The sequence below is a fragment of the Cebidichthys violaceus genome, unplaced genomic scaffold (genome assembly GCF_023349555.1).
Source record: "Cebidichthys violaceus isolate CVI_PGR_0920_01 unplaced genomic scaffold, fCebVio1.0.p SCAF_4, whole genome shotgun sequence".
In the NCBI taxonomy this organism is placed as follows: Eukaryota; Metazoa; Chordata; class Actinopteri; order Perciformes; family Stichaeidae; genus Cebidichthys; species Cebidichthys violaceus.
The window spans coordinates 4,111,961-4,136,856 of record NW_027176594.1 but is presented as its reverse complement, the minus strand read 5'-3'; the positions used below and the strand labels follow the sequence as shown (position 1 = coordinate 4,136,856).

At 41.0% G+C, this 24,896-nt stretch overlaps 1 protein-coding gene across 3 annotated transcripts in view; it reads right to left on the bottom strand.

Annotated features, from left to right (window-relative positions):
- The window catches only part of lrba (LPS-responsive vesicle trafficking, beach and anchor containing), a 182,849-nt gene that overhangs the window by 145,746 nt on the left and 12,207 nt on the right, over positions 1-24,896 (bottom strand). For all 3 annotated transcript variants that reach the window (XM_068727827.1, XM_068727829.1, XM_068727828.1), the window contains exons 2-15: positions 13,247-13,478; positions 11,726-11,826; positions 10,637-10,732; positions 9,454-9,575; positions 8,553-8,679; positions 7,722-7,841; positions 6,366-6,512; positions 5,514-5,711; positions 4,066-4,199; positions 2,876-2,984; positions 2,326-2,478; positions 1,590-1,758; positions 1,171-1,250; positions 494-556 (exon numbers count right to left, since the gene is read on the bottom strand). In XM_068727827.1, the coding sequence (XP_068583928.1) occupies positions 494-556; positions 1,171-1,250; positions 1,590-1,758; positions 2,326-2,478; positions 2,876-2,984; positions 4,066-4,199; positions 5,514-5,711; positions 6,366-6,512; positions 7,722-7,841; positions 8,553-8,679; positions 9,454-9,575; positions 10,637-10,732; positions 11,726-11,826; positions 13,247-13,478 (1,851 nt within the window). The remainder of the gene's footprint in view (positions 1-493; positions 557-1,170; positions 1,251-1,589; positions 1,759-2,325; positions 2,479-2,875; positions 2,985-4,065; positions 4,200-5,513; positions 5,712-6,365; positions 6,513-7,721; positions 7,842-8,552; positions 8,680-9,453; positions 9,576-10,636; positions 10,733-11,725; positions 11,827-13,246; positions 13,479-24,896) is intronic.

The following is a 24,896-nucleotide window of genomic DNA, read 5'->3' as shown; positions in this document are numbered from 1 at the left end:
GGCTTTCATGAGGATATCTTAAATTATAAGGGCTAGTTATTCTTGTGACGTTTAGTGGTGTCAGTAGCAGCAATAATGTCAGAAGGAAAGGTAGAAAAAAAAAGTCTAGAAATACTGGATTACATCACAAGCATCTGAACTAAACAATTACAATATCCGCTCTATAAAATGAAGGGCTGCTACATGTCGGTGGCTTTTCCAGGCAATGTTGTAATCACCCTGCATTCTTACAAGGTTCACCGCATTACTGACTGATTCATTTGTTATGCATCACTCCACTGTAAACAAAACCACTTCTGTCAGGACATCTAACTGGCAGACTTGGAAAACTAACAAGGAACAGTGATGCTGCCTTTAGCAACAGGAATTGTCTGCTTCTGCTCTGCATTTCATATGGCGAGAGGACTCAGTACAGTACAGTGGAGTTATGTTGCCATCTGCTGGTGAGGTCTCTGGTGGTCAGTGCTGCATGAACAGCAGTGCACATGCCTACCTCGTGCATGGTAAGGAGGTAGTTGAGGATACTCTGGAGCTCATCTTCCTTCACTCCGTGATCCTAGAAATATAATTGCACAGATCATATCACAGTTGTTTCTCTAGGGTTCACTGTGTTTCACTCCCCTACACCAGATCATACATGTAGACATCAGCACTAAGGTACCACACCTGCTTCGGGAGAAGGGGGGCCCACCGAAAAAACTTGGGACAAACGGCGTATTAAATCCATCACAGTATTTGTAAATATGACCAGATATCCTAATAAAGTGATTGTATTTTCAGGTTAGACTCAGTGCTTTGCAAAGACATGTCACACACAAGAAAAAAAGTCACACAATATTAACTGCAGCCTATTATTTAACAATAGAAAAATGTATTAAAGGCAAAATTCTTTAATCACCCAGCTGACATCCAAGGAGCATTGTGGGTTGACTAAGAGTTAACTACACCTGCTGTTGTTTAAAGCAGCAGCTAGTTTGCTCTTCAGCATATTAAGTGCGGCAACTCCATCGCAATCAGAGAGCAACAATATAAATAGACACATAAATCTGCCACTAGTACCATTAGTACATATAATGTTGAAATGTGCCAGATTGCTCAAGTGACTCAATAATACTAAGTCTATTTTGGTTGTTGATACGGGGTTTTGGGGCTTTGGCAACATGAACGTACCTTCATTATGAGCTGCTTGACAAACAACAACAGAAAGGCTCGCAAAGAATGGATCTCCTTCTGGTTGGGCCTTGGACCATCTGAAAACCCAAAGGGCAAACAATGGCTGTTGAAAGAAGCTGATCAATGAGCAACTGAGCACGATTCAGGAGGATGAAATCATAACATGATCAATCTATTGTTTCTTTTAAAAGCCAAGATTTATCAATTGAAGGGCAGTGATAAAAGTGGGAGTGTTGGTGCACTGTGTGTTTAAAGGTGTGCGTCCTTAATTGTGTGTACATGTGAAGTCTACCTTTACATGCATGATCTGTACATATATTTGAAAGGCAGCCAGAGCCGAGAACACAGCACATCAGTAGTGATCAACTACTGCACAACATTAAGAGTATATTTTAGCATTTAGTGTGCATCCTCACCGAGGCCTTTGGGCAGGACTCCACTGCGGTCCTGGGGGTTGATGACCCAGTAGTAGTATTTCATGGTGTGCATGACCTGAAGTACAGTGCCCACCCTGCGAATGGTGTTGTAGATGGTCACTGTGCTGATGAACTCTGTTGCTAGGTAAGTGTAGAGACTCAGTTGCACCTGCAAAAGATAAAAGCACGTATGAACACACACACGCTTGATAGTTTGAGTGGAATAATTTGGTTTTTAGCGTGTCCTAGCCTCTAAGCCCCTCAGGGTTGTAGACAAGCCATTCTCATTTAAATGAGTGACTGACTCACAGGCTGAGGGAAAACCTTGAAATCTGAGCTGAACTCTGAAAATAAAATGTAGGACAAGACCATACAGAGCAAGAGAGGATGATGACGACAGTGCAGCTCTGTGTGAGTGCACACGTCTGGATGTTGTAACCGATATGCATGTGTCCTATCTACATGTGTACATCTACATGTGTACATCTCCATCTTTACAAACGTAACCAAATGCATAAGAATGTGCTGCTGCTGCTGCTGCGCGCGCGCGCGTGCGTGTGTATATATATATATATATATATATATATATATATATATATATATATATATATATATATATATATATATATATATATATATATATATATATATATATATATATATATATATATATATATATATATATATATATATATATATATATATATATATATATATATATATATATTCATATTACCTTGGCAGGGGCATGGATCCAGATGGCAGGGTTGAACAGAATGTGGTCACACAGCTGCTTGAGCAGCAAGATGCCATTCTGCAAGTTGCTAAGGTATCTGGAAAAGGCCAGCACAATGTCCAGGACAGGCCGCGTCACATGCACCTTGGAAGACTGGAGAACAGACAGGGTGTGGACAGAAAGTGCCACAAAAGGAGGGGGGGGGGACAAAAAAAGGAGAGGGTGATATGTCAGTGAGGAGTCAAAAGGCGTGGAGAGCAGAGAAGGGGTGAATGAGGTACAACACAAAAAGGACACATGCAGAGAAAGCTGAGGAGGAGCTCCTCTTCTGCCTAACAAGCACACAAGCCAGCTGTGACCTCCAACTACAGCCGAGGGAAAACAAAGTCTGTCTCGTATTAAGCGTTAGTATGGGTGTGTGCCTGTGTTGGTGGCGTTAAGGGAATCAACTGTATTACTGCACCGGGTTCATTACGTGCCTCTACTGGTACGGGAGGATGGCTCTCTTGTGTATTTCTTAGCCAGCTGAGCCTGTTTGTGTTTGTCTCACCTTCTCCAGAGTGTAGCCAATGACGAGGAAGCCTTTGCAGGCCAGGACCTGCTCTTGCATAGCCACTGAGTTCTTCAAGAGCTCCATCACAAAGGACAGCAAAGTGCAGCTAAGAGGCCCACAGACAGACAGAGACAGAGAGAGATATCGAGTTAGACAGTGACAATAATCTATGGAAGCTGCTGACGGAGCCCTGACTGTGAAGGGCATATCGTGCATGAAATGTGATTGAATGAGGGTGTCGTGTCCCCAATGCGTTAGGACAGATTCTAGTTGCATCACCTTGAGCGTGGCGCAGACAACAACGTTGCAAATTCATAAACGAGATGGCCTCGCGACTTTCAAGCTCGGCATTACATCAAAACCTAATTTGCAACGACTTTTAAAATCTTACTGTTGGTCTCTATTTGATAATTGTTGACAGACAGCAGTGTTACCTGAAAAGCCATCGGTATGAAATCGAAAATAATAGACTGCATGTATTGTCTGTGTACCAGCCATCAAAAGGTACTGATATTGTTAGCGCTATTGTAGCTTGATAACATTTAATTTGACATCTTATTTTAGAACTTATTCTAGGTTTTAGATTTTCTGTTCACCATTTAGATTCCAACTAATCAGTTACCTGAGCGTGCAGCTCCTAGGAAGTACTCTAAATGAGAACACTGGATCCAATATCACTTTTAAATAAGGTAAATAATGTCTCAGCCACCTTCTAATCATCTCAAACCCAGTATTATATGACTAAATTGGTGCGGTAATCCAGAGATTTAGTATTGCACCAGCTTAAAGTCTGTGTACTCGAGAAAGAAAGAATTATAAAAAGGAAGGTCAAAACAGTAGCAGCAGATATATTTATCTTAAATAAAGATATATCATTTCCTGATGCAATAAAATTAAGATGACTTATCATTTATAAGATGTAACACAATAGTCAAATTTGAACATTGTCAGCAAATTGGCAGATTGTGCCAATTTAGTACCAGCCTTATTATTCATACTTAAGATTTCATATTATGCATCAAGCCATGTGATAGTATGTAACAAACTGAGATAGCGAAGGACACACTTTAAAAAAACAACATGTTTGATACATATGTGTGTGTGTGTGTGTGTGTGTGTGTGTGTGTGTGTGTGTGTGTGTGTGTGTGTGTGTGTGTGTGTGTGTGTGTGTGTGTGTGTGTGGTTACCAGACAGAGGTGTCCAGCTCTTGGCTGGAAGGCTGGCAATAATCCAGCTGTGCAAACAGAGGGAAGAGGACCTGCACGCCTCCAATAGAGTGTATGCCACTCTGGACTGAGTGAGTCACCACGGCCTTCACATCCTACGGAAACAAACACACAAGTGAGCAACACAGATATTTGCTCTGATGATCACAGTTTTGTGCACTAAATTAGTTCCATCCGTTGACATATTTGAAAGTATTTGACAGGAGTTGCACAGTCAAAATCAAATAAAATGGTGATTCTTTTTTTCATGCCGCTACAGTCTGCTTTTTATCCTAACAGGCACAAATTGCAATGGACCTTTTGAATCTTTGGCCACTAATCACTAAACCATGGTTTTGCCATTGCCAAAAGACATGCTCAATGTTTGAAAGGGTAAATCACAATGTTGTGTTGTCATTTGTAGGAAGATTTTCTTTTCTTTAAATGCTTAGCAGTCTGGTGCGTCCGTGTTGCGCCATCAACAGAGGCTTAGCAAAACATTTTCCTCTCTATAGGATTGGAATTTTTGAGCATGGCATAGCACGGCTGAAAATATAGGTCACATATTCATTCATATTTCACACTGTGCATTGTGTGTGTGTATATGTTTGTGTGTGGACAATTGTACAGTTATCTTTGTGAGGACCAATTTGAGTTTTAAAACCTTCAGAGTGAGGACATTTCTGCATATTTTGGCCAGTCCTCACTTTGGAGTTCTTCAAAAGCCTGTTTGAGCGTTCGGGTCAGAATAAGGTTTAGGTGACGGTTAGGGTCAGGCATTTAGTTGCGAGTGTGTGTGTGTGTGTGTGTGTGTGTGTGTGTGTGTGTGTGTGTGTGTGTGTGTGTGTGTGTGTTCGCATGCATGTTTGTGTGGTGGAAAAAACATATGTTGTGCGTGGCAGCAAAAGCCTCCCTCACAAAGGACACAAATAATGTTCTTTGATGAGGGCATGAGAGAAAACTCAATTAGTGCTAAAGAAAAGACATAGGGGTGTGGGTGTGTGTGCGTGTGTGTGCGTGTGTGTGTGTGTGTGTGTGTGTGTGTGTGTGTGTGTGTGTGTGTGTGTGCGCACGTATTTGTAAGCAGCATATGGAAAATTTCCACAAAGTTCACCACCTACATCTAACAGGAGAAAGCACAACTACTTGTAAACTAAATAAACCCTCAGTCTCTAATTCCACAGTTAAAAAAAACAGGATGGTATTTTTCAGCAGCTGCAGCAGTCTGGCCAGCTCAACACTTTTGCACCTCTGCCCTAATGAGACTATTAAAATGAAAAGATGCCAACTGGGCCTCTTTCATTATCACATAAGAGGGGAAAGAGTGGTACATATGGAACAATGGCAATCCTAGCAATATCAACTCCAACTCCAAGGGGAATTACTATCACTTGCTATACAAGCAAGTGTTACAATAAAAGCATGATTACCTGCAGCATGAGTGCGTGAGGCGAGTGGACGAAAATGGAGGCGTTGTCCTTGGGGGAGGACTCAAGGCAGAGCTGGGCATCTGTGGCTCGAGGGTTATAAGTGAAGGAAATACAAGAAGATAGCTTGCCGTCGTACAGCAAGGTCTTATGATGCTCCGCGAACAGTAAGTCACTCTCTGCTTTGTACTTGAATGTGCCCTGAAGAGAAGGAAGTAGAGGAAGGAAGGGGGAGACATTTAGTGGAGGAGAACATCATGACACATTCAAAAGACAAACTAACTAGTATTTAAATTTTTACAATACTCGTATCAAATTCTCCTACACGTGTAAATTATTTGCTACTCTGGCAACCGTATCTCTATTGTATGTCGGCCTGTGTATAGTTGTCTATTGTTTGAGTTTTTGCATATACTTGCTATAAAAGTTCAAAAATGTAATAAAAACATTTCAATTCCGGTTTAAAATACTGTTACATTTAAGGCTGCATGACTTTCCATATGTTGTTGCCCTTAGACTACAGCAAATATGGCAGAGCATATGTCGTCTCACTTTACTACTGATAGAGTCTTGCAAAGGAGAATATCATGGACTCAACCAGGTGAATCAAACGTATATAATCTGGTGTTACATGACAGCTCATCAATACGTCTCATTAGACAATGGAAGGCTTATCCAACCATTAAGTTATCCTTTTAAAATGCTCCTCCATATATATAAAAAAAAAAAATACAGATTTCAACTTTCTAAAAGTAATTTTGATCTATATAATGCATCATTTGACTGTGTAAATTGACTTATGTCTCTATCTAATGTTTCTATCGCACAGACATCTCAGGCTTTATGGCTTCCAACCTGGTAACCCGGTCCCAGCTGATAGATGGCCAGGATCTGAGCAGCGCTGAGAGCCTCTCCAAACAGGTAAACTGCTCCCATCTGTCCGCAGAACACACGGTTGGCATCTGCCGTCTCAGAAGATCCCAGGAAACACTTGTCAAACGTCTGCAGCAGGAAGGATGTTGGAGGTAGGAAGAAAGGACGAAGGACAAAAACAACACAGAAATAGACAATTAAAGATGAAGCGAGGCAGGGTGGAAGGAAGGAAGGTAGTAAGGAATTAAGACAGGAGGTAAGGATAAAAAAAGACCAAAAGTAGCCAGAAAGAACAGAGGGATAAGGCATATTCGTGTTAACACTTGCTATAATTGGCAACACACAGCCTCAAACTATAAGCATGCTGTGGCTAACATGATAATGTTCCGTCTTGCTCCGGTTATGGTCAGTGATGCATAAGCAGAAGTGTTGAGAATGAGGAGGCCACATCTCAATCAAGATGCTAATTTGCTTTCGGACACACTGACACATCCAGAGGATTAAACTGCACTGCGGAGGCGTTTTCATTCCTAACTAAATGTGATTTAAGAGTCTCACAACACAGCATGACAGAAAGCAATCCTGGAGACTGTGACAGAGTTCATATGGTGACGTGTGAGAGGAGCAGGGTGTGTGTGTATGTAGTCATTTTCCACTGTACTATTCATGCTAAAAGATGAAAAAAAATGGTTTGACCCCACAAGCCCTCTGGCAGAAAAAGACTAAGATTAGATATATCCGTGAGCGAGGTTTGCTTTTCAGTTTTTGGTACAGGCTCCTGCAGCAATATCTGGTTCTGAAATTGATATTTGACAGAAAAATATGTACCTAGCACCCACATGACAAACACTGATCTAGCAGCAGATGGAATTGTGAAAAATAAAATCCTGCCAGAGGTTTCATGCAGTAATAAAAATCATCAATAGAAATGGCTGACATAAAAGGAACAGTTCGGCGTCTGGAAAAATGCTTATTGACTTTCTTGCCAAGTGTTAGATGAGAAGAACGATACCACCATGTCATATCTTGTTTGTTTAATCAATAAAAATAAAACAAAGTTGTGATTTAAAGGGGCGTGTGAGCCAGACTGTATCTTGGTGCAGTGACTTCCACTGTTCGCACTCTTGAGGCTAGTAAACTAATCTGCTGCAGCTTAATATTAACCTTGACAGACACGAGAGTGGTATCAATTTTCTCATCCAAGAAAAGCAAATAGGAGGAAGTTCCTTTAAACTATTATTCCTGATTTATTAATTTATTCAGACCTTGTGAGCTTGTGGTGGTCCCTACTGGGTGATTCGCAAACAGCAAAAGATGTTTGAAATTGTCGCTACTTACGTCACTGGTGTTGACAAACCAGGCGATGTCTCCAAAGGAAGCCAGTTCCCCGTTCACATAGCAGCTAATCTCGCTGTTTTTCCAGCGGTTGTAGACGTGAACGAGAGTCACCATGTACCACTGCAAAAACAAAAATAAGCAGACTCTCACAATGGCAAACTCCTACTGAATGTGTGGAGCATCAATCACACACAACAAGATATCAATAAGTCAGCATGTCATGTCAACTGGCCTGCTTCCATCATGTTTCAGGATTCCCCTCGAGCAACGATCCCACCTACTTAGACTTCCGGTTTCATCCTCAGCCTTACAACCAGTAAAATAGGTTACCAATGTTACCACAGTGAAATAGGTTATTATGGTTTCTTCCGGATAGGAAATAAGGCATTAAAAATAGAGTGAAAAATCAACTAAAATGAGTTCTGGGTCCTCGTGAGGTTTATTGAGGCAAGGTGGTGCCTTCATGCCCAGGGGAAGAAGGAGGATGTTTCAAATTGTCCGCTGCAATGGTCGTCGGTGTGTGCCGTGCCTGGAAGGGACTGGGAGTATTGGATAATCCGTCTCTCCCGTTGCCCTCATTCCTCCTTCTAGTTTGGCTTCTCCCAAGAGTCAGGTAAGATGCGACAGTTCTTTCTTACAGCAAGGTCCAGATTTATTGTGTGCACACGTGTGCGTGTGTGTGATCGATTATGTATGTGACATACGATTACATTGAACCATCTACAATGACATTTCCAGGCTTTGTCTTTTTTGTGTGCATGAATGTTTGGTTGGCCTTGTTCACCAAACCAGTGCCTGTATTGTGCTTTGTGTGTTTTGTTCCTTTCGTACCTTCTGTGGTTTGAAGTCGTACTTTACACAGTGCTGGAATCCTTTCCCCTTCGTTTTTAATGAGGTCACTATCAAACATCCACCCACAAAGTGTGCAGAGTAACCCATGCCTTTATTGGTGCGAAAACTGAAAAGAAATAAATGGAAAATACAAACACACAGTTTTAGGGAGGCTGCACAATTTCATTCTGGCGACATTCAAGGGCAACATGGGTTATAGCATCCAATATCATATTAATACTTTAAAAGGGTCTCAAATGGATAAAGATAGCAAACAATCATTTCTCAACTTCACAGACTCGTCCTATCATTCCAAACGTCCTGGGGACTCGGAGCCCCTGCTTGTGATTTAGTGAATTAATCTCTTTTTAAAAAGGGCACAGGGCTGAAGAGGAGCTTTTATTACAGATTCGCTCAAGCAGTTGGCCATTCAGCTTGGTTATAATTTTCACAGACGCCTAAACAGATCCCTGTTGTATAAATTAGATTTTTGACAGAAATTAATCATTGGCTGAAAAGAAGATCAACCAACCCTCGGCTCCTCAGAGAGGAAGCAAAGGATGAAGAGACAGGAAAGATGGAGGGAGACGCACGACCGTTTTTCATCTGTGAGGCTGGAGGCTGCACTTCTGCAGCACACTTTTGGGATTCAAATGCATTTAAGATACATTTTGGTCATAACGGGGACTTGTGCACATGCATATGTGAACACTTACATTGCATGCACCCATGAAACACCACCTTTCACGCAATTCCTGTCTCTGTTGTTTACACTATAAATGTGCACTACTTCCCAGAGACATTTCTGCATTCTATATATAGTATGTTTAAACTTAATTAAACCTTTAAATGTCAAACGAAGGTTTCGGTTTACTAGTCAAAGAACGGTATTGTTACCTACCAGTACAGGTAAGGCTTGTCTTTGTCTACATTGATGTTGTTGAGAGGATCCATGCGGAGCCATGTGTGGAACGTAAACCCATTCTGGTATGGCCATTTTGCTATAGGAGGCAGAGCTATAGCCTGTTAGGAAAAACATAAAATGAACAAAGAACTGTGGGTTAGTACAATAGGCATTACGCTGCTGACAAACACTGATACTCACTCAAGTACTCACTATATTCTCAGTATTCACTATATATGGTCAACAATTCATGCATGAGCAAAGCCATGCTTTTGTAAACTTTCAGTGCAGTGAACACTAAAACTGGAGAGAGTTTTAACATTGTAACTGAAATGAATTAACAATGCTTTTGATATTTAAATTGTTTTCCTGTAGGAAGTCTTTTGTAATCTCTCATTCTATTATGTGTATTTCATTGTGCTTTGTTCAACGAGTGTAGCAAGGGCATGTTGTCTATTTAACGCATTCATTCTCCAACCAAAACACAATAAAGGTTGTTTGGTACTTAAATTAACTCATTATGCATCTACAGAAGGACAGGAAAAGGACACAGCCTGATTTTTCCATGGTGCGGATGACAAAGAACAAGGCAGAGGTTTTGAATAAATTAACATGCAGGTAAGGTACAACTGAAATACTCAAAGCAGGATTTGAATAGTCCAAAGCTGAATAGCTAACAGCCACAACATAATACATTTGTAGATACGTTACAGCATTTCCACAAAATTACAATATCCTTTCAGGTCTGAGAAGGGTCTGCGATGTAATGACAGACTCGATAATAACTAAGAGAATGTGTAACGCTTATCAATTAGAGAAAAACTGCATGGGTCAGTGAATGGCTAGTTCACAGGAAAACAGCCTGGAAAGCACTTACAATAACAGGATTCAGGAGAGATCATCATGTAATATCCTCTTTTTCTCATTATTCTATAATAGTATGTCTTTATATTGTACTTTGTGGCCGTCCGTCGTGGTGGGGTTCCACATTCTGTTGGTTCGACATTTACTTATTCATTTTGCATTAATATCTAGTAGGAAATCTTGCGTCTCATGTACTGAAACATTCCAAAGAGCAGTCCAGCACGAACCTCTAAATTCATGGCTGTCAGCTCATCATCTATGTTCAAATACATTTTCATTCTGCCACGGAATGGTTGACATTATGGAGTATACTCACAGCTGCATTTTTCCCTGGAAAGCTGAAGAATGAGTCGGGGCCATTCCTGTGAGCCATGTACTTCAGAACCGACAAAAGCTTCACTGCATGACGAGGCTGAGGAGAAGAAGAATACAAAAACACACGAGGACAATTTTAGACAGGCACACATATGCACATAGAAGCATATGAACCCTACTTACACACTCACTGTTTGTGCATGAAGCCACGAATGATTAAAAGCAAGCGCAACTTTGGTTCTGCTTGTTCTAAATTTACCTCTTAGACTCATATTTTGACATCCAGCTAGAGTTACTCAGCAGCACACTCAGAATTCAGTAGCATCTCCAACTACCACATGATATACTTATTATTGTGTAAGTTGTTGCTCTAACACACAGATTTCAAATATTGGAGCTAAATCGGGGAAGTGATAAAAATTCCTGTATATTTTTAAGATTCTCAACAAGCTTGTGGTTCATGGTGTTCAGTGCCAGAGCACTTCATTGTTAAAGTTCTGCACCCATCCTATCAATAGCGTCTCCCCAGATACTTCACACAAACCAACATGAAGAGAGGAGTGGTGGCAAGATCTGCTTGAAAGAGGGAGAGCGAGGTGAAATTTAGAAGCATAAAAGCAACTCGCCCCATTTCCTTGACAACTTGATTAGTGTCAGTGATCGATGGACTACTTTCCCTCTCTTCATCGGTCTCTCCCTCTGTGCCACTGGTCCTGCCTGGATGTAGTAACTTATCTTCTGTACAACTATCATACATCTTGAGTTCATTATTCCCCGATAGGAGCGCACGCATGCACGCACGCGCGCACACACACACACACACACACACACACACACACACACACACACACACACACACACACACACACACACACACACACACACACCTATTTTAGAAAACTATGTTGTAAAAAGTTTTTTGGTAATCTCACAAACAGCCTCACGCTGCGGAGTAGTATTTCGGTGTCATGTGATTTATCTCGTCTCTTTGACGAGGGCATTGGCCTGTGGGATGGCAGTGTTGCTAGCACATTCCTCATGCTGGTCCCAGACAACCAAGACAGATCATTGTGGCATAACTCTGACTCACCCACTGGCCTTTCTCCCCTTGCAGTTTGCTGAAGAAAAGCTTCAGCTCTTTAACTGTGATGCTGTAGCTGGCGAGGACGCCCAACATGTCCACCAGTAGGTCTGCAAGACACACACAGACACACAGACACAGAGACACACAGAGACACACACACACACACACACACACACACACACACACACACAGTGTCATACAGGGGTTAAACATGGCACGTTACAACATAAGCTCCAGCTGACTGCAGTTTGCTAAAAACCTAAGGGCTATAATCATTGATATTACAAGTATTACAATCATTATTGGCATTTTACTAAATATTAAAGTGATGCCACAGCTATAGGAACTTAAGCAGCTACGGTGTATTTAAAAGAAAAGTAGGGTGAGCAAGACCAAAGTTTAAAAAAAAAAAAAACATGAGACTTAAAATAGAGAAGACACTCTGGGAGTCCCAGCTACTGTGCAGCCTCTTTTCATTGGTTATTACTGGCTAATGATGAGACACGGTATGACACATCTATGACTAGTGTGCACGTACACAACCCATGGTTCAAATGTTCAAATGTACACATTACATCAAATCTAATGATGAGTGGCAGACTGTTGTATCTGGCGGGCCTTTTTCCATGTTAGCCATTAATACTTATACACACAAGTATTAAAGCTCAGCTGTTTAGCTCAGTCCTAACAGTTAGTATTTCAGAACAGCTCCTTTATGTGAAGAGAGGAAGAGACTGTTTGCAAATTTACTTCAAGTGCAATAAAAAAAAAGTAAAAGTTGGGACGCCGTGGTGGTCTAGTTTAAGGCATCGATCATAAAATATAACATCCCCGGTTGAAAGTTCAGCAGGGGACCATTGTTGCATGTCCTTCCTCACATCTCTCTTCATTTCCTGTCAGATTTCTACTATCAATAAAAGTAATAAAATAAACAAAAATATTAAAAAATCGTGAGTAATCTGAATATAAAGAGGCCATTTCAGTTGTAAATGTGTATCAATAAAAACGTTGCATCAGTTCTACCGTACGAGACCATTGTTAGGTAGAGGACATTGCATTTGTACTGTGGTAAATATCACTGTAAACATTACTTTCAGCTGCCTAGTTACTGCTGGGCTAGATCACCCTTGCTTGACTGCACAAACCCTCCAGGCCAGCGCTGTTCTAGCTGGCAAAAGTTCACTGAGCCGAACACTGGAGGATTAATTCAGACTAATTTGCAGATGGGCAACAGACTAGACCGACACTCTGGGAAGAGACTGTACAGGATGATTGTGTCCGCTTTCACTGCAATACATCACGGCTTATGCAAAATAATGGAGGATGGAACCATGAGGTTATTGTAGACGGGGAGAGTGGATAGAAAAGTACAACAACAAAACACTTATTGTGTCTCGTCGTGGTCGAGCACATTTCAGGAGAAGCCAAATGAAAATAAATGATGCTGCGTTAACGTGGCAGAAAACATTGTGTCCTATGCATACAAAAGAAATAACACTTTCTCCACTAGGTGCTGTTCTGGAGTACCTGCGATCATGCTGTCCATGGTGGATATACGCTGGAGCACCAGCTGGATGAGACCCACGTCGGTGCACGCCTGCAGGTTGCGGACGCTCTTCTTGAGGATGGCGGTGAAGATGCTCCAGACCTCGGCCTGACAGGTGGGCTCACATTTGTCCAACAGCTCCACCATGCACACAATGCTCTCGGGTTCTTGGATGATGAAGTTCATCTCCAGGTCAAACTGGCCGCCGACTAGCTGCAGGAGAGATGTAAAGATAGAAGTGAGTGAGGGAACAAGGGGGAGAAGGAGACGAGGGATGAGAGAAGGAGGTGTTTCAGTCAGTCATTGAGTGAAATAAACAAGCAAAAAAAAAAAAAAATGTCTCTTTCATCACCAGCAAAATATAACCAAAAAGGGCATATGTACTGTGTGTGTGTGTGTGTGTGTGTGTGTGTGTGTGTGTGTGTGTGTGTGTGTGTGTGTGTGTGTGTGTGTGTGTGTGTGTGTGCACACTCCTAAGCAGATGATAAATCGTGCATCAGAGCGGCTGCTAGCCAAGTGGATGAAAGGTCAAGGGGAGAAACACAGGTCTCTGTCAGTGTATTTGTTTGTCTGTTTGTTTGACGGTAGATTCTACTGTTCACAGCTAGCCTCAGGACACCGATAAACCCAGCGCAGAAAATATCAAAGAAGAAGTCACGTCAGTGGAACTAACTGAGACAACCAGACAGACACAAACAGTGAGGAGTGTATTTAGAGGGCTTTTGTTCCTGTAGGCCCTCAAATACTAACAGCATCTGACACAGCCTGGCAGACGCAGATACAATTAATTCTTACTCATGACAAAAAAATTAAAATAAATAAATAAAAAACTGTATTCATGGCAGCAAGAGAGGAAGTAAAAGCATCCCCGTCCCACCATGTTAGTCAGCCCTAACAGTGATCTCCAGCTAACGCTTGTTCAGAGCTGCTGAGATAGACTGCTTGTCTTATTGCACAGGAGTAATGCTCTTTGTGTGCGGGTATAAATTGTATGAGCCATAAATGTCATAATTTGTCACTTCTTAATAGTTTTGATGACAGTTTTATTATTGAACCCTGCCTAATAGAAAAAGATAAGGAAAATAACAATGTTGATGTCCAATTAATATTGTGAGGGAGGCTGTCATGTTAAGAATCAAGGAGGTGTGACTGGACATGACCATGATAGTCGTACTCGGCCATTAGACGGGCTGGATGTGAAAACAATATGATTTGGTGCGGGGAATGGAAACTGTCCCGTTAAAATGAGTGAGGTCGGATTAACGCAGCGAGTGTGTGTCGAGTACAAGATAGGGAAGGAGGGGAAACTGGAGTAGCGCTGCTGCCACTCGTACGTAAAGACGAGGGATAAAGTGATGATAACGCCGACACACACCTCACCTTTTGTCCGTTCAACCCCCTCTCACAGATATCTATTCATTTTTTCATGTCAAGCATCACCGTCCCCACAGTGATCCTATCGATCAGCATGCAGCAGGACTACTTCCTTTATCTAGACACCATGAAGCCTTGTTTTTGAACATGTAATGTAACAAATATTTGACATATATGCTATAATATTCACAGATATTACAAATACAAAACAACTTAAAGTGTCTAAAGTGGCGAGTCATATTTAGCATTAATATGTAGCAGTTTAATCCCCTTCTTATTGTTTAGTCTACAAATGTATCAAAAAATCGTAAAAATGCAGAGAGCCTAACGCGATGTTTGCTTTCCATGACCGGCCAATAGATCTCGAACGCAAAGATATTTCTTTTACAAAGAAATCTACATGTCTATATTTTGATATAGATATAAAAGCAGCAAACAGAGAATGACGAGCAATTGTCTTTGATAAATTACTTTATTTGATAATCGACTCATTTCGTCATCTCTCTCTCCATCATCTCCTAACAATGCATTTCGTTCAGAGGTTTGTTCACATTTTTCATGTTTTTGTCACCGGAATTGTGGCTGCAAATTAAGAGCTTTCACATTATGATCAAACAATTGACAAACAAAATAATTTCAATCAAAATAACGCAATAACACATGCATCAATTAATGCCCCACTCGCACCCTGTATTCCTCCCTTTTTTTGTCAACGATAAATCATGCATGTCTCCACAGAGAGCCGTTTATTAACTTGGGGGAAAGATTGCAGCCAGGTCTGCCCTTAATGGATGCCGGGTGCCATTTTGCCACAGTAACAGCTGATTTATGAGCCTGACACTTTGCGCGAGTCATCCATCCATCAGTCAGTTGACCGAGGACACAGAGAACAAACACGAGGCCGGGAACAGAGTGCCACACCAAAGTGACATGCGCCTGGCACACATACAGGAGTGGGCCGAGTTTGGACCTGATTGGTCAATTCCCTACAATCAGAAAAGTTGAACACAAATTGAACAATTACTTCGCCATCTCATGGTGTGTGTGTGTGTGTGGTCCTGTTTATAGAGAGACAACCTTAACACCCCCCCCCCCCCCCCCCAGCTCTACTTACAAGACATTTGTGGCAATCCTAATTTAAATTAATGCTAAAACAATAAGATTCTGTCAATATCCAGTAATTATTAGTTTTGACCGTTTTTTAAAAAATAAATTAAAAATACCAAACGTTTGTTTGTTGAAGTGTCAAGGTTGGGGATTTGTCACGTTTTCCTTTTCATTCATTTTGAACTGAATACTTTAAAGTTTAATGACTGATAGAGAAAATAAGCAAAAGCGTGATGTGTAAAGAGAAAAATAAACGACCTTCTCATTCGCAGTTTTAAACGACGTGTGAAATACAGATAGTCACCAACAATGATAGAACTACAGGCTGGAATCTGCTAGTAAGTTTATTTTTTTTATGATTTAAAAATAAATAAAAACCTGTGAAGTTGTCCGTTATAATAGAATGTGCTGGCTCTTTCAACATCAGTTGAAGTGAGATGCATTATATTCTGTAATTCACAATTTCATTCTAAAATCTCTTCTTATAATGAGTCCGTTTGGAGTGGCTCATTTTTTGCCAAATATTGTATTATCCAAATTTTCAAATACAAGTGAAAGCAAGCTAGAGGGCAGAAGTGAGAGGTTTTAACTCACAAGTAATAAAGGTATAATCCAGAAAGCAAAGACCCCGATCTCTTACAGAGTTCCTTTAATTGTGTATTTTAAGAGTCTGTGGACATAAAAATGAATTGTCATATTCAAATGTACTTTATCTCAGGCAGCACTCTGCTTCAAACCTGGAAACTACGTAGCGCTCACCGACTGTGCCAGCTGAATCAGAATACAAGCGTGCTGCTGGTATGAAACCTCCCAGCAGCTGGTTATCTCCATGTTGTTGCTGAGTACAGAATAAATCAGTATACTCTACATTCTAAACAGACCATTAATCAACTGTGATACTTTGAACCAAGTGCAACTTCCTATAGCTGTGAGAACATGTAATGCATCTATTGGAGCATAGCAAAGAGGTTTACGACATTTCAATTTCCTAAATTGTTCAATTCAAATCATTTGCATTGCTCTATTTCAGGAACAGGTGTGAGAGGTTGCCAGCTCCAGCCTTAGATACAGCCAAGCAGAGCTCTGCGGCTAAAAGCTGCCATAAAGCCGACTGTCTCTATGGCCCCTAGACACCAGAGCCCTGGCTGGGTAACCCAGCCTGGCTGTTCTCCCCCGAGGCCTGCCTGAATTAATCATGGCTGAGCAGCCAAGCAGCCACTGGGCCGTAACACAAAGCACAAACAGGCTTCTATGGTCTCCATGGAGAACAACGTCGGAGGATGGCAGGGCTAAATGGTGCGCCAGAACCAGTATTCATATGCACTGCCTGAGCTAGACCTGTATTTCAGGAGGCCAGCGGTGGCGGTAGGATTCTTGGAACGCCGAGATAAGAAATCAAATGTCAACAATGACATGCGGTGAACATTTACACACATGTAACATTTACACACAGCCAGTGAACCTAAAGTGTTCACTGGCTGCATAATGTTGATTTGAAGGAAAATCGTTCCCACATCCACCTTTCTCATGCACATTTTTAATTTACACAAAACCATGAATGCAAATTTTTTTTCTTCCCAAAATGCTTTTAGCTCGGCTGAGGTGGAAGAGTTGGCAAATTGAAAAAGAGATGACACAGCAAAGCCCGACAGAAACCGATTTTTTGGATAGACCTTGATGTTTCTGTACAGGTTCCCCATTTCAACTAAAAAAGTTGAGATTATTTTCAAAAAGGGGAAGGCAGTGAGGGTGTATGTAAATAGAGTCAACCCTTGCTGCACGGTGTGCAGGTGGCATGCACTCATTCACATTCTATTCTGCCAAAATTGGCTTGAAACTTGGGCAACAAGTTAATGAAACAATCCCAAAAGTATTAGGGGTAACATTATTAAAAAGTTCATATACGTCTATATGAAAATAATGTGTAGTGTAAATCACAAGAACACATGTTCTAGTAGTGAGCAAGAAATTGAGACTGAGAATAAAACAAGTGCTAAAAGAGCAGAGCTAGAACAAACGTCTAAATCATTACAGACAGCCGTGTGACGCTGAAGATGAGAGGAAGCAACAAATGACGGCTACTTTGTACTGAAGGGGAGGAAATTACCCAGCTTATAGTAACAGGCAGAAACACTGCCAAGCCCCGGCTGCAGGGGGATGAGATCTCCTAGTGTGTGTGTGTGTGTGTGTGTGTGTGTGTGTGTGTGTGTGTGTGTGTGTGTGTGTGTGTGTGTGTGTGTGTGTGTGTGTGTGTGTGTGTGTGTGTGTGTGTATATTCGTCCTTCACTTCCCTCCCTAATGAAATGAAAATTAATTCTATGGGTGAAATCATTTGAACATGAAGTCATTTGTCTGCAGGAGACGACAGCAGAGACGGACAATAGAAGAACGCCCGTGTCCAGCATGTCTCTGGTTTCTCACATGGCTTATATCGGGGCTTTTGAATTGCTCTGAACAATCACACCGCGGTACATCTATCGCTTGATATCATCTGTCAGTGTGGGAGTGTTAGACATGAGCACAAGTCTCTGGGAATATCTGACGTCTGATTGATTTCATTAAAGTGCAGGCAATACCTCAGTGATGAAGAAGTATGTAAATGTGATTTTAAGGCCAGTTTGTGTGTTATTACCACACCGTTTGACTACGGTTCTCAAGGCAACAGGAATGGGCAGTCGGAGTGACCACGCTTTCACCACCACTGGCCTACTTTTTCAACAGCTCTTCTAACCGGATCTCTTAACGAGCTATCTTGTCAAACCAAAGGCAGTTCCAGTTTATTCTTCCACGAGACACCCCCCCCCCCCTCCCAACCACACAAACCAAAACATCCCTCACAGTGACCCAAAACATGAATGTATCAATGTGATATGACAAAATTTTATAATCCTGCTCTCTTCACTGCCGGCTAACACTCACATTCCCAACATACTGATGTGAGATGTGGAAATGGCTCCAGCAGATAATCTGTCCGACTCAAATCCCTCTGGTGCTCGTACTAACATGAGGGAATGAGCTTCTGATGATGTAGATGAGAGGACATAGTGAGGCCAAATGCAGGCATTTTTATCATGCTCTGGTTATAATATATTCATGCTTTTAAAATAAGCAACATTCACATGAAGTGCTACCAACATTGAGGATACTGTATATGTATTTACATACTTTGTAAATGTAACGGTGATGTTGAACATCTCTTGAGCTCGCAAGGGTTGAAGACTGCCAAGTGCTTAATGCCTCAAAATATGCATGTTATACTATTTGAAGACATTAAGCTCTGAGAATCCATAAACCAACTGTATGTTGTCCAAACTATGTCTTATAGTGAAGTATTTTAACAATAAAGTTGTGCAAATATGGCGTTCGTAAATAGAGCATTTTGTGTTATAAGGTTCCAGGATCATTTCTCGTCAGTTTAACATAAAATGTTTGGAATGGCTCGAAACTAGAAATTCTAAACTTTATAAAGCATCTAAACGCACGATGACTCAGAACATACAGCAGCTGTTATTAATGTGGCACACGAGGCCGTCAAACGTCACAATTTACAGTCACACTGACATAAAGCTATGTTATTGCCAAAGTATTTCACCAAGGCTCACGTTATCTCTGCCAAAAACGTTTGTGGCCACCGAGAGCTGCCACCCCATTTTTGGATAATCTAATTAAGAAATATATATGAAAAGTTTTGGCTGGTAAGAAATTCACAAGAGCGAAACTCCGATGTCCAGTGCAAAGTGAAAGCAGCAAGAGACGACACGAACCACCCCGAGGCTCCACGAGTCGCCGTGTTTACTCCCAGCAGCTTCCTGTGCAGACTTCTCCCGGTCGCACACAATGATTGCTGAGAGACTTTCTTCCTGCTTAAGGTGTGTACTAGGTTGCCAACTTCCACAAGTACAAATTCAGAACGGGCACAGATATTGGCCGGTTGTTCTGTTGAAGGGTGTTATATTCAGTAGGCCAAACAGTAACGTAAGACCAACTCTTAATGAGGTCTTTTTTTTTTCATCATCTGACACACAAAAAGGTTAGTGGGATCTCCTTTCACCAGCTAATTATGTGTCAGCAGGAAACGGAAGTGTAAGCAAAGAGACCAGAGGACAAAGACTGCCAACAACATGTGGGAGGACAGCTGACTTGTATTGAGCAGCAAACAATGTTACTACATGTTGGTGGTTTGGGGAGTAGTTCAGTTCATTAATAAGAACCGACAAGATCAGAGCATCCGGCTAACGAGTCTTGAAAAGGACAAAACCGTGTGCTATAAAAAAGTTTTTGGTATTTAATTTATCTTGAGATATGTAATCACTAATGTAAACAATCCTTAAGTCATATCTATATCTCATGCTATTTTATTCTCAAAAAATAAAAAAACTAATTATTATCACGCGATAAGGAAATTATCACCGTGATAATTTGACTATGTTGCCAGCTCACCGACTCCCTTAATGCTGCAGGAAATGACTCCTAAATCCCAGAAATGAGCATATTTGCACCTCTGGTTCCTTGTTTCAAAGTCAACAGGTTTTTGGTTTGATGCCTGAAATAAGGTCTGTGGTTAAGAGATTTTAACGTTTTCTTCTACAATATAAAATAAGTCGGTGGATACCCCTCCTCCCGTGAATTTTGAAGCTTTTATGAGTCTTAACAAAGTTACAGCAACAAGTGGCTAAATAAGACTACAAAACATCACCACGCTGCCAAGTTCCACCTTCACAGCCTCGTTGGGTTACCAGCACTCATGGGATCGTGGTGTCGTCGGTCTACAGCCTCACCATAGCTTTTTATTACCGCCAACTGCACTCACGCTTCAAAAACCAGAAATGTGGTGTTCATTTGTGAAGATTATCTCGCTGAACAAAATATGCAAGTATGACACTTTTGTTTGCCACAAGGCTTATTTTCTGAAATGGTCCAAAATCCAGTGGAAAAATCCTATTGACTTTTTGTTTAGGGAAGCAGTGCGACACTAACTTCCGTGGGTTGGCCTATAAAATGATGTCATCCCTGCAGCAGACTATACATTAGAGTTATGGATGCTACCACTTTGTCTCTCTTGAGAGACGGCTCGTTACTCTAGCTTTTGTTGTTGAAAATATTCACAGAACATCAAACTGCCATCCCGCCTGGTGGCAGTTTGATGTTCTGTGAATATCCACTCCACATCTGTCGAAGCAGGAGCAGAAGGTAAAGTGGTGACAATTATGCATGCGGTGACCGTGGAGTACAATGATCACAGCTCACAAGAGCCTTTTTTTTTTTTTTTTTTTTACCTGACTCACACTCACTTCATATATAACAAGTTGTTATTCCAAATGCACTTCATGAATATTTTACCACCAAAAAAAAAAAAACTTTTGGAGTTGGTAGATCACTGCTCACATTGCTAAATTATGTTGGGTTTTTACTCATTGTTAAATTCATTCATTTGCATTGAGAGATTGATCATCTGACACTGTTGAGTACATGTTCTCTCACCTAAACACCACGAAACAAACACTAAAAGACAGAGGAGAGGTACAGTAGGTGGACAGAGATATTTTAATAGCTGGATTTCTAAGAATATCTTCAGAGGGGCGATCTGCCAAGCGCTTGTTTTTAAACAGTGGCTGACAGTCATTTGTACACGACATTAAGCATGATAAAGCCCAGACAGTAGTCTGACCAACACATCCTTTCCTTTGTTGTTCCCTTCGTTTGCTTAAGGACACAGGGTTTGGTACAGCATGCAGAAAACCGTAGATAACATGCATGGATACATGTGGCCAATAAAGCTATGCCGTTTTAGATTACATTAAATTGAATATTTTTATGCAATCACACAATGTATCCTGTATTATGCCATCAACACGTTGTGATGGGAGAGAAAAAGCAACCGCCATTAGAACCCATCCAACATTCATCCAAATGGAAGAGATAGGATTTAGATTACATCCATCCTCCCATTTCACTTGTTGACAGAGTAATATGTGATTAAATTGTATGTCAGCATTCCTGTATGAGCTCCCTATTTAATATGCTACCATCCACCAAAACATACCATCTCATAAACTGTACTGAACTCCCCTCCACGGTCCAATGCACTGGAGGAGGAGGAATGTAGCCTTCAGAAAACACATACACAAACATCAGCACACTAGGATGACTTCTTGAACTAAAGTGTGAAGCTGCATTTTGGCCGTTTTCAACATTAAGCCAATAGTGAAGCATTACATTAGGAGGTGTACAACAGAACACTTGCTCTATCTGGCAATCTGGCTTAAATTGCAGAGTGGCTGCTATTGTCAACATAAGGAAAAGGCTTGTCAGGAAATGGTCCTCATTAGACATCAGAGACCAGGCTTTAGGGCAATCTTTTAGATTCCCAGAGCAACTTTGACCCACTTAAGTCGTCCGCTGATGGAATGAGATGTTCACAATGAAAACTACACTAAAATATGATCTATCGACTGCATGGATTTTTACTTCAGAAAATCTTTATGTGGTCTCTGTCTGGAATGAGATGTCCAGTTTTAACAGAATTCATGGGGAAGAATATGTTTCCTCTGTTAATGTGATGCGATGGCCAGATAGACATGGAAAGTAGTGATTTGATCATGAGGCAAACAAAGAATTTCACTGTTTGACACAGCAACACCTACCATCTTAGTTTGCATAGTGGCAGTAAATAGGAAGGTTTGCTCTGGTGCAACATGTTAAAAATAGCTGCTGGATCAGGGAGGTGAAGAAGGAGAGAGATACACATCCAGCCTGCCTTGGAGCATGGACGAGTCAAATGAGAATTTCAGGATGTAGGAGCCACCTTTGATCAGTCACTTAAAGGTAGTATGTGAAGTTAAACTTTTAACTGTTTTGTTCACATTGTACAAAAATGAAATAAAGGTTTCCTTCACTTTCAATGCAAGTGAAGGGAGACAAAATCTACAGTCCTCCTTTTGTGCAAAAATCTATATTCTCACATTTTTTCTGAGGCTAATACGATGCTTCTTCAGCACATTTCCCTCTTATCTACTTTTGTTGGATGGTATATTGCGATAGCGACCATGTTATGCTGGCTTGTCAGGAAAGTGGCTGAATAACGTTACAAAAAAGGTAGGCAAAATATTGGCAAGGGAAACTGCCATGGCAATTTTTTAAGGGGTTTCTTGACCTCTCACCTCAAGATATGTGAATAAAAATGGGTTTTATTGGAACCCACAAGTCAGAAATCTCCAAAATGTCAAAAACTTTTTAATACCAAATTGCAGCAAAAAAACTTCTACGGTGTTCCTCAAGAATGTGGAATTTTGGTGGGATTTTGATCATTTCTATTAATTCCCGAGTGGTAGAAATTGTTAAATTTAGCATCGACACTGTAAGAAATGTTATCAACCCAAAAATGACTGAAAACTTATGAGACATAAGTGAGCATGGGACTGACCATCATATACTTCTATCATAACGTTCTAAGCACTTTTACTCTTGATTTCTATGAATTACTTTATTTCTGGTTTATGACTAGAACACACTGCTGAGCTGCATCTAAAATGTATCTTCAGCTTTCAGACGATATAGTGTTTTACACTTCTATGTGGCATGTATTGTTGAACCTGCTGCCCCCCGTAAAAAGACAAAAACAGGTCTATGTGGGTCTCAAAGATGAGCAATGTCCAGGTCAGCAAAAACAAAGAAATGTATGTATATGTATAGGGGCGTCCCAGTATCTCACTGCGGCCCGGGTTCGAGTCCAGCTCAGGGTCCTTTGCCACATGCCCGCCCCCCCCCCCCCCCCCCCCCTCTCTCTCCTGCCTTTCTTGTCCGTCTCTCACTATCAAATAAAGCTGAAATGCCAAAAAAAATAGTCTTTAAAAGAAAATAAATTGTTTGATAGCTGAAGTGGGTTTCTGCTCCTGAAGCACCAACATCATGAAAAATGACACGCAGAGGTACTACATCACACAGCAAAAGTCATATGAGTGCAACCATTGTTTAGGCCATTATCTACTTAAGGAATTTATCACGAGACGAGATGTGACAGGATCTGGGCAGCTTAGCGCCTCAGCTAAACAACTTCCTGGAGGAAACCCAGAACGGGGAACCAGGAAGCCGTCTGCAGCATACCTTATCACAGTTGTTACTCTCCAACCGGATTCCTGCAGTTTGTTTCCAATCTCTCTCCATAAATTCTGGTCAACAAAGTTCTCAAAAACTACTGAATAAGAAAACGTGTCAGAGACACTAACAATACAGTTGAGAGAAGTGCGGAGGCAAACATACGCTTACAAAAACAAACTAACGAAAAGAAAACTTCATGCACTTTGACTTGGAGATGCAATGTTTTTGGATGTTTGACAGTTGCCTCTGGGATTTCAAAACTTACTGTTAAACCTCGATGACTTGGGCATAATTCAATGTAGCATCCGTGATGTAAGCTGCCAGATTGATAACCCCGGTGATGTTCCAGCATGAACACATCCGACCTCTTAACATTTACTTGGAGAGGCCTGTGACCAGGTGCAGCCTGTCTGAAGGTCCTGTGGATGTACGATGGCATCGCGTGATGTTTATGGGTTACTGCATCATTCTCTTGACATCTCAAAGACTCCTTTGACGTGGATTATGGCAGAACAACATACCAACAGCAAAGAAACATTCAGTCAGTTCAATATTATCGTTACATGGATTATTGCCCTTTTATTATGCAAGTGTAAAGAGGGGTGGGGTCTAAAAGAAGACTAAACATATTTCTTATCAAATATTGTCAGATCAAATTCTGTGAAATGTTTCAGGGGAACATAAAATATACAGTTAAATGCTAATTATACGGGAAAGTTTGGATTTAATCAGAGATAACCTCAACCAACATCTACTCCCTTTGCTACATGATACTCATAAATCAGTTAATAAACTAAATCTTTGCAAGGAGCGGTTAATAAATTACTTTTTATTAAATTACTAGTATGCATTCATTATGCAAACCGATAAACATTATTTTCACAAACTGCATCAATCTCATCAAGAGTACGGGAAGACAAACGTACTTTATTTCCATCTTTCACGTTAGCCACTACCTTCACATCCCTGAGAACCTTCACCATGACGGTTACAACACACAGGTCTGATGAGTCATGGAAATTGTTACCCCATGTACATTACCAACCACAGGTA